The 16,015-nt window shown below is 49.1% G+C and overlaps 1 protein-coding gene across 2 annotated transcripts in view; it reads right to left on the reverse strand.

The window, feature by feature from the left end:
- The window catches only part of LOC141157247 (arf-GAP with dual PH domain-containing protein 1-like), a 151,927-nt gene that overhangs the window by 63,410 nt on the left and 72,502 nt on the right, over positions 1–16,015 (reverse strand). For both annotated transcript variants that reach the window (XM_073644267.1, XM_073644268.1), the window contains exon 3: positions 13,438–13,568. In XM_073644267.1, coding sequence (XP_073500368.1) covers positions 13,438–13,568 — 131 coding nt within the window. The remainder of the gene's footprint in view (positions 1–13,437; positions 13,569–16,015) is intronic.

Genomic DNA, 16,015 nt, shown 5'->3' on the forward strand with positions numbered 1-16,015 from the left:
TCTGTACGGAGACCTATAGATGTGGGGAAGGAATCCCTACAAGTACTAAGGACTGGGAGGAAAATGGGACACCTCCTAACAGAAATAGTAGCAGACAGACGAACAAACAAAATATATAGAACATAGAGGTCCGTAGACCAAGCAAACTAACAGAGTTAGATACAGAGCACAGGCTAGCTAGAAAGTAGTTATACAATGAAGTCCAGCAAAGCCAGAAGGGCGGAGCAGGATTAAATAGGCCAACAAGGTCATGTGACCAGCAAAGGAAAAAACCTAAGAGCAAGGTTCTAACAGTACCCCCCCTTCTAAGAGGATCCTCCGGATCCCCTAGGACCAGGCTTATCAGGAAATCTCCTGTGAAACGCTCTGATAAGTCTGGACGCGGAAACATCATCTGACCTCACCCAAGAGTTATCCTCGGGTCCGAAACCTTTCCAGGCCACAAGATACTGCAAACTACCTCTATACCGTCTAGAGTTAAGGATGCGAGAAATTTCATATTCCCCGTCCTCCACCACCGGAGGAACAGAGGCAGAGGCGTCACCATCCGACACAACAGCTTTTTTTAACAGAGAGACATGAAATACCGGATTAATTCTCCAGGAGGTAGGAACCTCCAACCTAACAGCAGATTGGTTGACAACCTGAAGCACCTTAAAGGGCCCTACAAACTTGGGACCCAATTTCTTAGAAGGAATCCTCAACCGCAGATTCCTAGAGGACAACCAAACCATGTCACCAACAGCGAACAAAACCTCCTGTCGTTTCCTATCAAAGTAGTCTTTAGATTTTCTGTTGGCCTCCTGAAGATTACCACGCACATCCATCCAAACTCTCTCCAAATCACCGGAAAAATTCTCCTCCTCAGGCACGGCAGATCCCAACTTGGAGAACGACCCAAACGACGGATGTCTCCCAGAACAACAAAAAAAAGGCGAACAACCAGCAGAAGAAGATGTATGATTGTTCAGAGCAAATTCAGCAAGTGGCAGAAACTCAGACCACACCTCTTGATTATCTGCCACAAAACAACGCAAGAACTGCTCAACATCCTGGTTTTTCCTTTCTGTCTGGCCATTAGATTCAGGATGATATCCGGACGAGAACGACAAATGAACTCCCAACCTGTCACAAAAGGCACGCCAAAAACGAGCCACGAACTGAGGACCCCTATCAGAAACAATGTCAGTAGGAACGCCATGAAGTCTGACAATTTCCTTGACAAAGGCCTTAGCGAGAGTTTTAGCGCAGGGCAGTTTGACGAAGGGAACCAAGTGACACATCTTGCTAAAACGGTCCACGACCACCCAGATGACAGTAAAACCCTCAGAGGGGGGAAGGTCAGTTATAAAGTCCATAGCCAAATGTGTCCAAGGAGCACTGGGAACCTCCAAAGGACAAAGCAACCCCGCAGCAGGAGTATGTGAGGACTTAGATCTAGCACATATAGTACATTGACGCACCCACTTAATGACCTCCTTCTGCCATCCAGGCCACGAAGAACTGCGACCCACCAGTCTCTTTGTCTCAGAGATTCAGGGATGACCTGCCAACCGAGATTCGTGACACTCAACAAACAAATCTCTCCTAAAGGTCCCAGGCACAAACAACCTCCCATGAGGAGTGTTAGAAGGGGCATTCTCCTGTGCTTTAAGAATCTCATTTTCCAAAACGGAGTCCAAAGCAGCTATCACAACACCTTCTTGTAAAATGTTCTCCTCTTTCTCAGCACCGACTATGGGAGAAAAACTGCGAGACAAGGCATCCGCCTTAACATTCTTAGTACCAGGGATGTAAGTAACGGAGAAATTAAACCGCGAGAAAAACAGTGCCCACCTAGCCTGACGGGCATTCAGGCGCTTGGCAGCATCAAGATATATCAGATTTTTATGATCCGTAAGAACCTGAACGGGAAATTCCGCACCTTCCAAGAAGTGGCGCCAGTGTTCAAATGCGAGTTTAATAGCCAATAATTCCCGATTACCAATATCGTAATTCAGTTCAGTCTCCGAAAATTTTTTTGAAAAAAAGGCACAGGGATGTAATCCATCCCCGTTATCCTGAGACAATACTGCGCCAACCCCCACAGAGGAAGCATCAACCTCAACCAAAAACGGCTTAGTCACATCAGGCTGCATAAGGATGGGAGCAGAGGTGAACCTCTCCTTGAGATACACAAAAGCTTCAATGGCCTCAGAAGACCACTGAACCGCATCAGCACCTTTCCTGGTGAGATCGGTCAGGGGTTTGACAATACTAGAAAAAAATTTTATGAATTTTCTGTAATAATTGGCGAAACCTAAAAACCTCTGTATCGATTTCAAACCAATAGGCCTAGGCCATTCCTGTACAGCTTGAACTTTAACCGGGTCCATCTCAAAACCTTCGCTGGAGATAATGTAACCCAAAAAACTAATTCTCTGTACAGCGAACTCACATTTCTCCAGCTTAGCAAAAAGCGAATTGTCCATTAATAACTGTAATACCTCACGTACGCTCCGCCAATGAGACTCCAGATCCGGCGAATAAATCAAAATGTCATCCAAATACACAACCACATTTTTGCCGATCAAAGGTCTAAGGATGTCATTAATAAGATTCTGAAAAAATGCAGGAGCATTAGTAAGACCAAAAGGCATAACCAGATTCTCAAAATGACCCACAGGAGTGTTAAAAGCAGTCTTCCATTCGTCACCCTCCTTCATACGCAACAGATTGTATGCCCCCTTAAGGTCAATTTTAGAGAACCACTTGGCCCCCATTAACTGGTTAAACAGATCAGGAATCAATGGCAGTGGGTAAGGATTGCGTACAGTAATTTTGTTAATCTCACGAAAATCCAGACAAGGACGTAAACCGCCGTCCTTTTTTTTTACAAAAAAAAATCCAACCGCCACAGGAGACTTAGAGGGCCTAATGTGACCGGCGGCCAAACTTGTCTGTATGTATTCCTCAAAAGCCTTCCTCTCAGGAATAGTAAGGTTAAATAAACGACTTTTAGGAAGAGTCGCTCCAGGGACAAATTCAATAGAACAATCATAGTCTCTATGGGGAGGCAAAACCTGCGATTCCTTCTCAGAAAAAACTCTCCAAAAATCCTGAATAGGAACAGGCAATTCTCCCCTATCCAAAGCTGCAATACGCCCGTTACAACACTTGTCATAACATTTATGGCTCCAGGATTTAATTTCACTGGTAGACCAATCCAGTACAGGATTGTGAAATTTTAACCAGGGCAATCCCAATATTACTGGAGAAGGCAAGTTATTCAAAACTACCAAATCCAATTTCTCATGGTGAACACCATTAATAGTGAGAGGAAATTCACAGACCTTGAGAGTAATATTCTTCAAAGGGGAACCATCCACAGAAACCACAGCAATGGGGGATGATAAAGGTTCGGGTTTTAATTTGAGTCTTTCCAAGAATCCCCCATCAATTACATTCAGAGTAGACCCACAATCAACAAACACCCGAAATTCCATTAATTTTTCCTGAGCAATCGTGGAAGCAGCTAAAAATACACCCTTGGAATTTAAACAGGCAATACGGGCATGACTGACCATTTTTTTTTCTTTCTTCATACGAAGCTCACAGCCTTTAATCAAATGACCAGATTTTCCACAATAGAAACACAAGCCTTCAAAAAATCTACGGTCTTTTTCTTGAGAGCGAGGTGCCACCGATCCAATCTCCATCGGTTCACCACTGTTAGTACACACATTCTCATAACCAGAAACTGACATAGCAGAGGATTTGCTCTCATTAACCCTTGCACGCAGTCTCCTATCCACCCGTATAGCTAATTGCATAGCCTGTTGCAAATCTTCAGGTGTAGGATAAGCAATTAGTAGGTCTTTAACCCTTTCATTGAGCCCAGCAAGAAATAGACTTTTCAGAGCAGAATCGTTCCACCCTGTTTGAGTAGACCAACGACGGAAATGAGTACAATATTTTTCCACATTACCTGATCCCTGTTTCAAATGTCTCAACTCAGTCTCAGCTGATGCGACACGGTCAGGATCATCATATAATAGTCCCAAAGCAGAAAAAAAACTATCCACTGATCTGAAGCATGTATCACTAGGTTGCAAAGAAAAGGCCCACTCCTGAGGCTCTTTGCGCAAAAGTGACATTATGAACCCTATGCGCTGGGATTCATCCCCAGAGGACTTGGGTCTCAAACGAAAATACAATAAGCAAGCATTTTTAAATGAAAAAAATTCTCGGTGTTCACCAAAAAATAAATCCGGCAAACATACCTTAGGCTCCAAGAAATGTGCTCCAGGACAGTTACTCACGTGCTGACGGAGCTCGGCCACCTCCAGAGAGAGTCCCTGCAGGCGATGAGCCAAATCCTGAACCGACCATGATGGAACAGAAAAATCTTTCCTTAGAGAATTTGCAGGCTGGACTTACTGTTATGTTCTGCTACCAGAGCTAAGGAAAGAGAGGAGATCTGTCCCTACGATAGAACTCAGCTGAATCCATACGATGTAACAGGGAACCTGATCCTGCGATCAGACCTGCTAAAGTCCTAAGCTAGTCTGTACGGAGACCTATAGATGTGGGGAAGGAATCCCTACAAGTACTAAGGACTGGGAGGAAAATGGGACACCTCTGCAGCGTCGGCGTCCCTGCCCTCTGCTAGGCAGGGACGCTGTTCCCCTCACCTCTCTGCTCCGAGCCCGGCGTCCCCCTCCCACTCTGCTGGCAGCGCGCGCTCCTTCCCGGCCACTGTGCTTAGGGCGCGCGCGCGCTCCCTCCCTCTTAAAGGGGCCGCGCGCGCCGTCCTAAGGAGTCCCCGGCCAATGGCCGGAGGACTTCACCATATATAAGGCACCTCCTCCAAAATGGAGGTGCCCGAGCAATGTTGTTGCACTGTTCACTACTCTGCTTCAGCCCTCAGGTCCCGTTGCCAGTTACCTGCCAGTTACCTGCCTGATTCCTGCCAGAGTCCTGCCAGTTTGCTGTCTGTTTCCTGCCTGATATTCCTGCTACCTGCTTGCTAGCCTGAGGTCCGACGGTCTGCCTTCCTACTCCTGTCAGTCTGTCTATGGACCAGCTTGCCCGCTCACCTGGGAGCGCTCCTCTGCTACCTGCCTGCTAGCCTGCCTGGAGGCTCCGCCGTCACATGCTGTGACCACCTGCTATTCCAGAGACTCTTGCCCGCTCACCTGGGAGCGCTCCTCTGCTACCTGCCTGCTAGCCTGCCTGGAGGCTCCGCCGTCACGTGCTGTGACCACCTGCTATTCCAGAGACTCTTGCCCGCTCACCTGGGAGCGCTTCTCTGCTACCTGCCTGCTAGCCTGCCTGGAGGCTCCGCCGTCACGTGCTGTGACCACCTGCTATTCCAGAGACTCTTGCCCGCTCACCTGGGAGCGCTCCTCCGCTACCTGCCTGCCTGCCTACCTGGAGGCTCTGCCGTCACGTGCTGTGACCACCTGCTTTTCCAGAGACTCTCGCCTGCTCACCTGGGAGCACTCATCTGTCATCCGCCTGCTAGCCTACCTGGAGGCTCAGCCGTCACAGGTCGTACCTACCCTTTACTCAGAGACTGTCCCGGTCACCTGCTGTGACCTCCTGCCCGTTTACCCAGAGACTGCCCCGGTCACTTGCTGTGACCTCCTGCCCGTTCACCCAGAGACTGCCCCAGTCACTTGCTGTGACCTCCTGCCCGTTTACCCAGAGACTGTCCCGGTCACTTGCCGTGACCTCCTGCCCGTTAACCCAGAGACTGTCCCGGTCACCTGCTGTGACTGCCTACCCGTCTTCCCTGGTCGCCACCCGCTCCCTTACAAGGACCGCCCCCTTGTATAGTAGCTCAGAGGTTCCGCCTACCAGACCCGTTACAGTTTGCTCGGGCCATGGAACCCGGTGGCACCCAAGCTCCCTCGTTCTCGGACCTCTGTCATGAACTGTCCCGTCAGAGGTCCCAACAGGAGTCCATCCTGGGTCACCTGCGGAATGTCAATTCTCGCCTGGACACTCTGACTGCTCCACCAGCAACCACCGCCAGTGCCATGACTCGCAACCCGGCAGCTCCGCTGCCCACCAATACCATGGTATCCTACCCCGGACCCCGGCTTTCTGCACCTCCTCGCTTCGGAGGCGACTCCGCCCAGGCTCGGGGCTTCATAAATCAGTGCACCCTGCACTTTGAACTCCTGTCCCACCAGTTTAACTCCGACCGGGCCAAAATTGCCTTCATCATGTCCCATCTCACCTGGGAGGCCCTGGCCTGGCTAAATCCTCTATGGGAGAGAGGAGACCCCCTGGTGTCCGACTTGCCTGCCTTTCTCATGGCTTTCCGGAAAGTCTTCGACGAACCCGGACGGAAGACCTCATCCGCATCATCTCTGCTACGCCTCCGTCAGGGAAGTCTCACCGTGGGCCAATATGCCATACGGTTCCGTACCCTTGCTTCGGAGCTGGCCTGGGATAACGACGCTCTGGTATCCGTCTTCTGGGAGGGTCTGTCCGGCCGTATTAAAGATGAACTTGCCGGTCGGGACATTCCTACCACTCTCGATGACCTAATAACTCTTGCCACCCGGATTGACCTACGGTTCCAGGAGCGTGCCAAAGAGGTCACCCGTGAGAGGAGGTTTCCACGTCTAGCTCCTACTTTTCAGAAATCCGTCTCTCCCCAGGTACACTCTCCTGAGCCTATGCAGGTCGACCAGACCAAGATGGTCAAAGCCCGTCAGGACTTACGCCGTGCCGAAGGGAGCTGCTTCTACTGTGGCAGTAAGGAGCACCAGATCCGTACCTGCCAGGAGAGGTCGGGAAACGCCTGTGTCTAGGTTCGCTCAGAGAGGTCAACCTAGACAAGAATAAATCCTCTCCATCTCTGCTACTGTCAGTCTCTATTATCTGCGGGGAGAATCGTTATTTCGAACTAGCCCAACTTGACTCTGGAGCGGCCGGGAATCTTATCTCACAGTCCCTGGTAGAAAAATACCGCATTCCCACCAAACCTCTGGCTGTACCATTATCTGTCGCTGCTGTGGATGGGGGCCTCTTACCACGTCCCATCCAACTCATCACCGAATCCGTAACTCTGCAGGTGGGAATGCTGCATTCTGAGAGCATCTCTTTTCATGTTCTGCCTGGACTCTCTCACGCCCTCTTATTAGGTCTACCTTGGCTCCAGAGACATGCACCCGTGCTTGACTGGCAGACCGGAGAAGTCCTTCGCTGGGGACAGGACTGTCATAAGACTTGTTTGGTTCCTGTTCATCCCGTCCGTCCTTCTCCTACCCCAACTAATCTACCTGGACTTCCGATTCCCTATTGGTCATTTGCTGATGTCTTTAATAAAAAGGAGGCAGAGACATTACCCCCTCATAGACCATACGACTGTCCTATCGACCTGTTAACCGGTACTACTCCTCCCCGTGGGCGTATTTACCCGTTGTCTGCTGCTGAGACCCGGTCGATGTCCGAATATATTGAGGAGAATTTGGCCAGGGGATTCATCCGGAAATCTACCTCCCCGGCGGGAGCAGGCTTCTTCTTCGTAAAAAAGAAGGACGGCTCTCTCCGTCCCTGTATAGACTATAGAGGCCTTAACCAGATCACGGTGAAGAATAAGTACCCCCTTCCGCTCATTCCAGAATTATTTGATCGCCTGAGGGGGGCTAGAGTCTTCACCAAACTGGACCTCCGTGGGGCGTACAACCTGGTCCGTATCCGTCAAGGGGATGAATGGAAGACTGCATTCAACACCCGGGACGGCCACTATGAATATCTGGTAATGCCCTTTGGTCTCTGTAACGCTCCTGCCGTCTTTCAAGAGTTGGTCAATGACATCTTCCGGGACCTTCTCTACTCCTGCGTTGTGGTGTACCTGGACGACATCTTGGTCTTCTCTCCGGATCTCCAGACTCACCGGAGGGACGTTCGTCAGGTCCTGCTCAGGCTCAGGCAGAACCACCTCTTCGCTAAATATGAGAAGTGCCTCTTTGAGCAGACCTCGCTTCCGTTTTTGGGCTACATTATTTCTCAGACCGGCCTACGAATGGATCCAGAGAAACTGTCTGCCATCGAGAAATGGCCCCGACCGGAGGGGTTGAAGGCCATTCAGCGGTTCCTGGGCTTCGCCAACTACTACCGCCTCTTCATACCGCACTTCTCTTCCCGGACTGCCCCAATTTCCGCGCTCACCCGTAAGGGTACTAATCCCAAAGAGTGGCCGCCCGAAGCAGAGGAGGCTTTTCTTTCCTTAAAACAGGCCTTCTCTTCCGCCCCGGTGCTGCATCGTCCGGACGGCAACAAGCAGTTCTTTCTGGAGGTTGACGCCTCCTCCTCTGGAGCCGGAGCTGTACTTACTCAAAAATCTTCTTCCGGGAGGATGGTAACTTGCGGCTTCTTCTCCAAACTCTTCTCCTCTTCTGAACGCAATTATTCCATAGGAGACCGAGAGTTATTGGCCATCAAGCTGGCATTGGAGGAGTGGCATTACCTACTCGAGGGGGCTCTTCATCCGGTAATAATTTACACTGACCACAAGAACTTGGCTTATCTCCAGCATGCCCAGAGACTTAATCCGCGCCAAGCCCGGTGGTCCTTGTTTTTTGCTCGCTTTGATTTTGTTCTACATTTTCGCCCGGCTGACAAGAACATCAAAGCAGACTCCTTGTCCCGATCCTTTCTGGTATCTGATCTCGAGGAAGAACCTAAACATATCATCGATCCCGCCAGAGTAATGCAGGTGGCTCCCGTGAGTCTAAATCGTCTCCCTCCCGGTAAGACGTTCGTATCGGTACCTGATCGGGAGAAGATCCTACACTGGGGTCATTCGTCTAAACTAGCTGGCCACGCCGGTCAGAAAAAGACCCTCCAGCTTATTTCCCGGCACTACTGGTGGCCTAACCTGCGCAAGGATGTAATAGACTTTGTTTCTGCCTGTGGGTCCTGTGCCCGCAACAAAGTTCCGAGACACCTGCCAGCCGGTCGCCTCCTTCCTCTGCCAGTACCTGCTGCCCCCTGGCAGCATATAGCGATGGACTTCATAACTGATCTTCCCGTCTCTGCCGGTTGTACGGTCATTTGGGTGGTCGCTGACCGCTTTTCCAAGATGGCTCACTTCATTCCCCTGCCAGGCCTCCCGTCTGCACCCGAGCTGGCTAAAGACTTTATCCGCCACATCTTCTGTCTTCATGGCCTGCCCCGTCACATCGTGTCGGATCGTGGGGTACAGTTCACTTCTCGTTTCTGGAGAGCCACTTGTAAATTGCTAGACGTCACCCTGGACTTCTCCTCCGCTTACCACCCACAGTCTAATGGTCAAGTGGAGCGGATCAATCAGATCCTGACCAGTTACCTCCGGCACTTTGTTAATGCCCACCATTCTGACTGGGTGGATCTCCTGCCATGGGCCGAATTCTCGTACAACAATCACGAGAGCGAATCTTCCTCCAAATCCCCGTTTTTTGTAGTCATCGGTCAGCATCCTCGGATCCCGTTTCCCGTCTCCACCTCGGTGGACAATCCGGCTGCGGAATCTCTTGTTAACAAATTTTCCTCCACATGGGAGAGTACCCGGTCCGCACTCCTTCTGTCATCCGAGCGTATGAAAAGACATGCTGACAAAAAACGTCTGGATCCTCCTCAATTCCGTCCAGGGGATAAGGTCTGGCTCTCGTCCAAGTATGTCCGGCTCAAGATTCCTTCCTATAAGTTAGGGCCTCGGTTCATCGGTCCTCTGGAGGTCATCAGTCAGATCAACCCGGTGGCCTATAAATTGAAACTCCCGGCCAACTTGCGGATCCCTAACTCCTTCCATGTATCTCTCCTCAAACCCGTGGTACTTAACTCTTTTTCCAAGTCTACAGGCACGCCTCCTGCTCCGGTTTCCGCTGAAAACGAATTTGAGGTAGAGAACATTCTGGCCACCAAAAGGGTAAGAGGGAGGACCTTTTTTCTAGTAGATTGGAAGGGGTTTGGTCCTGAAGAGAGAACGTGGGAGCCCCGGGAGAACATCCATGCCCCTCTCATCCTTGCTAAATTTCTGTCTGGCCTAAAAAAGGGGGGGCCTAAAGGGGGGGGTACTGTATCGCCGGCGTCCCTGCCCTCTGCTAGGCAGGGACGCTGTTCCCCTCACCTCTCTGCTCCGAGCCCGGCGTCCCCCTCCCACTCTGCTGGCAGCGCGCGCTCCTTCCCGGCCACTGTGCTTAGGGCGCGCGCGCGCTCCCTCCCTCTTAAAGGGGCCGCGCGCGCCGTCCTAAGGAGTCCCCGGCCAATGGCCGGAGGACTTCACCATATATAAGGCACCTCCTCCAAAATGGAGGTGCCCGAGCAATGTTGTTGCACTGTTCACTACTCTGCTTCAGCCCTCAGGTCCCGTTGCCAGTTACCTGCCAGTTACCTGCCTGATTCCTGCCAGAGTCCTGCCAGTTTGCTGTCTGTTTCCTGCCTGATATTCCTGCTACCTGCTTGCTAGCCTGAGGTCCGACGGTCTGCCTTCCTACTCCTGTCAGTCTGTCTATGGACCAGCTTGCCCGCTCACCTGGGAGCGCTCCTCTGCTACCTGCCTGCTAGCCTGCCTGGAGGCTCCGCCGTCACGTACTGTGACCACCTGCTATTCCAGAGACTCTTGCCCGCTCACCTGGGAGCGCTCCTCTGCCACCTGCCTGCTAGCCTGCCTGGAGGCTCCGCCGTCACGTGCTGTGACCACCTGCTATTCCAGAGACTCTTGCCCGCTCACCTGGGAGCGCTCCTCTGCTACCTGCCTGCTAGCCTGCCTGGAGGCTCCGCCGTCACGTGCTGTGACCACCTGCTATTCCAGAGACTCTTGCCCGCTCACCTGGGAGCGCTCCTCCGCTACCTGCCTGCCTGCCTACCTGGAGGCTCCGCCGTCACATGCTGTGACCACCTGCTATTCCAGAGACTCTTGCCCGCTCACCTGGGAGCGCTCCTCCGCTACCTGCCTGCCTGCCTACCTGGAGGCTCTGCCGTCACGTGCTGTGACCACCTGCTTTTCCAGAGACTCTCGCCTGCTCACCTGGGAGCACTCATCTGTCATCCGCCTGCTAGCCTACCTGGAGGCTCAGCCGTCACAGGTCGTACCTACCCTTTACTCAGAAACTGTCCCGGTCACCTGCTGTGACCTCCTGCCCGTTTACCCAGAGACTGCCCCGGTCACTTGCTGTGACCTCCTGCCCGTTCACCCAGAGACTGCCCCAGTCACTTGCTGTGACCTCCTGCCCGTTTACCCAGAGACTGTCCCGGTCACTTGCCGTGACCTCCTGCCCGTTAACCCAGAGACTGTCCCGGTCACCTGCTGTGACTGCCTACCCGTCTTCCCTGGTCGCCACCCGCTCCCTTACAAGGACCGCCCCCTTGTATAGTAGCTCAGAGGTTCCGCCTACCAGACCCGTTACAACCTCCTAACAGAAATAGTAGCAGACAGACGAACAAACAAAATATATAGAACATAGAGGTCCGTAGACCAAGCAAACTAACAGAGCTAGATACAGAGCACAGGCTAGCTAGAAAGTAGTTATACAATGAAGTCCAGCAAAGCCAGAAGGGCGGAGCAGGATTAAATAGGCCAACAAGGTCATGTGACCAGCAAAGGAAAAAACCTAAGAGCAAGGTTCTAACAGAAGGAGAGTGATGGGGTGCTACGCCAGATGACCTGGCCTCCACAGTCACCAGACCTGAACCCAGTCGAGATGGTTTGGGGTGAGCTGGACTGCAGAGTGAAGGCAAAAGGGCCAACAAGTGCTAAGCATCTCTGGGAACTCCTTCAAGATTGTTGGAAGACCATTTCCGGTGACTACCTCTTGAAGCTCATCAAGAGAATACCAAGAGTGTGCAAAGCAGTCATCAAAGCAAAAGGTGGCTACTTTGAAGAACCTAGAATATAAGACATATTTTCAGTTGTTTCACACTTTTTGGTTAAGTATATAATTCCACATGTGTTAATTCATAGTTTTGATGCCTTCAGTGTGAATGTACAATTTTCATAGGCATGAAAATACAGAAAAATCTTTAAATGAGGTGTGTCCAAAGTTTTGGTCTGTACTCTATATATAACTATATTAAGTGGTTTTGATGTATGATTATAGCGCTGATTTTCATTAAAAAAAAGCATGTTAGAGATGCACATTGCATCACTAATTGTGACCTGGGGACAGTTTACATGATACAAATGACATGACAGGTTCCCTTTAAAACCATTTTCAAATGTACACACTTCGTCCCATTAATGTGAACATCTCAGCCTCAAATGTATTGTTTTGTTTTTAATTGATTGGGGACATACCCAAACAATGGACATATGATTTTGGTCACTTTTATTGTGCTTTCGCATTATTTATTTGGTAATTAGTCTTTATTATAATGATGCAGTTATCTTATGATCCATGGTCTTTATTATATTCACATCCAAGGTCCATGGGGATAGGATAAAATAATATTTTAAATGGTCGGGTTATGGTACTTACATACAACTTCATGTCATTTAGTAGATACTGTGCTAAATAGGTGATCGGTAAATAAGTTTATTTAAAAGTTATGCCACTCCAAAGTGCCAGTCACTAGATGTCTTCCTTCTGTCTAACTTGCTGTTGATATTTGTAACCTCTAGCAGCGGAGACACCGAGACGGATTACAGGATTTTGGGGGTATGTCTTTGTTTCTAAGCTTCGCTCTTCTGTCTGTCAAATAGCACATTGGCATAACAGAGGCAGGCTATCACTTTAGGACAAGCAAGCCATTGGACAATGGCAAGAGCAGTGCATGTTAGAGAATGGATGTTCCAACACGTATAGTGCTGGCTAAATGCAGATAAAAAGAAATAACCTACTCAAAGAAAGTGAATAACAAATCACAGAGCACGAGAAGACAAACAGTTTTTGGACATACTAGACTTGTATGTGTATCAACAGCAGTCTTAATAGAAGTCCAGCGTTTTTTAACTTGTATTTCTTATCCAAATAACATGGCGGTCACATCCAGCCTTTATTAAAGCAAAATGTAAACACACTTGGCTTGATAAAGTTTGGATGGAGCTGAAACATTGCCTTTTTATTATGCATATTTTGAATTTTTATTGGAACCTCTGGAGGCTTAGAGTTCTTCTATTTGGATTGTAATGGTTCTGTGGGAAAGGGATCTCACCACGAAAAGCATGGAGCGCTGCAGATGGTACACGACAACTCACCATGTAACAAAAAGTAGTTCAACTTGTTGTGCAGGATGAGGATAGCAGGGCAGCAAGGCAATGCTTTCCTACAGGTTTTATGTGAAAAGACAGGAACGCTTTAAAGCTTAAAGGTGTTGTCCAAAATTAATAATAAAAAAAACCAATGTGAGAACATCATGAAAGAAGTATTCCTTTAAATATCAACATTTCATAGCCTGGACTATAATAAAGAAGTAAGCAGAAATTTGGACATGGTATGAAGTAAGTAAAGGATTTGTTACCTGAATCTGGTCTTCATCCCATTTCGCCATAGTCAAAGATTTCACCTTACTGATTTCAGAGAGGTTTCGGTGAATACCACAACAGGTCACACACACAAAGACACCCAGGGTATAGGAGGCCCATTGAGGGTCTTAAATAAAAAAAAAATGCACGATAGTCAGTAAAGCTGCACTGAAAAGTGGCCATATTGAGCCAGGTCACAATTACAAATAAATAATAATAATAATAATAATAGAATCATATGCATATAATATCAGCATTTACAATGTAGGTCTGTTGCTCCTCCAACTTCTAGAGGAAAGCGTTCTTATAAAACATGCATATGACATCTTTTAAAACATACTGAATTAAAGGGGTTGTCTGGTGTAAAACTACTCTGTGTGACTGCAGACTTGTGAATCCTCATGTGCACTGTGAGGATTCTTTGGCAGCAAGCAGTCATGTGACCAAAAGTATACGATTTGCATACTTCCAGCCACATTCCGACTAGACTGCAACTGGCCTCACTCAATACACCTGCATTGAGCAAGGCCGGATACAGTATATTCGGCACGTGACTGCCTGTATGCAAACTGTATACTTGCGGTCACACCCCCTCCTCTCCCGGGGGGCGGAGAATCCTCACAGCCCGAGTTGCACACAATGTGAGGATTCACAAGTCTGCAGTCATATAGAGTGACTGCAGACTTGTAGTTTTAGACTGGACAGCCCCTTTAACATGAGAATAGGCTCAGTGGCATAGAGTTCAATGGGCCCCAATGAAAAATTTAGACATGGGCTCCCACCTCCATGTTGGTCAGATGTAAGGGCCTCTTTAGAGTTCTAAATCCTATAAAGACATGCATGTAATAGTGTCCTCATCGTAGTAGATAAGTGAAGATATGGATCTTTGCTGCTAGAGATATCAATGGATTCCCCTGTGTGTGTGATGAAAGTATCCTGGAGGCAAAAATATTGAATTGCGGTGTTTAATGGTCAACACATTTCAAATGCGGCTTAAGTCTGTGTGCTTTGAAAAGCATTGACAATTAAAAACCACAGTTTAATATTTTTGCCTCCTGGATACTTTCATCACACACACCGAGGAATCCATTGGTGTCCGCGGCAGCGCAGAATAGATCATATCTCTGCTATCTACTTACTGGACATCCCTCCGTGGATCTACAGCAGCCGTTCGTATCTGAGCTTTTACAGTGTTGTGGAAACACAACCCCACCAGGTGAGCACATCCATGCACTCCCTTTTTCCATCTCACACCGGAAAAGACCCTATATTGCACTTTTATTTTCCAGTGTTCCCATCATGTCACCTTCCCGTAATAATGTCCCGTGTTCTGCCCCTTTCTGTAATAATGGCCCTCGTCCTGTCCCTTTCTTTAATAATATCCCCATCCTGGACCTCTTTCTGTAAAAATGTCCCCAGTCCTAGCCTCTTTCTGTAATAATGTACCCCATCCTGGCCCCCTTTCTGTTATAATAAACCCTGTCCTGCACCTCTTCCTGTTATAATGACCCTCATCCTGGACCCCTTCCTGATGTAATGTCCCACTTCCTGGTATAATGTCCACCCTCATGGGCCGCTTTCTGTAACAATGTCCCTCATCCTGGACCTCATTCTGGTATAATGACCCCTATCCTAGGCATCTTCCTTCTAAAATAACCCCCATCCTGGACCCCTTCCTGGTATAATGATACCAAACCTCAGCCCCTTCTTGTATAATGACCCCCCATCGTGGGCCCCTTCCTGGTATGATGACTCTCATTCTGGTATAATGACCCCCATCCTGTCTCCTGAACCCCATTCCAGTATAATGACCTCCATCCTGGGTCCCTTCCTTGTATAATGACCCCCATCCTGGGTCCCTTCCTTGTATAATGACCCCCAACCTGGGTCCCTTCCTTGTATAATGACCCCCAACCTGGGTCCCTTCCTTGTATAATGACCCCCAACCTGGTATAATTACCCTTATCCTAAACCCCATTCTGGTATAATCACCCGCATCCTGATCCCCATCCCAGTATAATGACCCCCATCCTGGACCCATTCCTTGAATAATGCTCCCCATCCTGGTATAATGATGCCCATCCTTGCATAATGATCCCCATCCTGGGTCCCTTTCTTGTATAATGACCCCCATCCTGGGTCCCTTCCTTGTATAATGACCCCCATCCTGGACCCATTCATTGAATAATGCTCCCCATCCTGGTATAATGATGCCCATCCTTGCATAATGATCCCCATCCTGGGTCCCTTCCTTGCATAATGATCCCCATCCTGGGTCCCTTCCTTGTATAATGACCCCCATCCTGGGTTCCTTCCTTGTATAATGACCCCCATCCTGGGTCCCTTCCTTGTATAATGACTCCCATCCTGGTATAATTACCCTTATCCTAAACCTCATTCTGGTATAATGACCCGCATCCTGATCCCCATCCCAGTATAATTACCCCCATCCTGGACCCATTCCTTGAATAATGCTCCCCATCCTGGTATAATGATGCCCATCCTAGTATAATGATCCCCATCCTGGGCCCCTTCCTTGTATAATGTCCATTTTATTTTCCAAAACATAAAAAG

Source organism: Phyllobates terribilis, unplaced genomic scaffold (assembly GCF_046119375.1).
Source record: "Phyllobates terribilis strain yellow unplaced genomic scaffold, ASM4611937v1 Scaffold_8__6_contigs__length_399053987, whole genome shotgun sequence".
NCBI lineage: Eukaryota > Metazoa > Chordata > Amphibia > Anura > Dendrobatidae > Phyllobates > Phyllobates terribilis.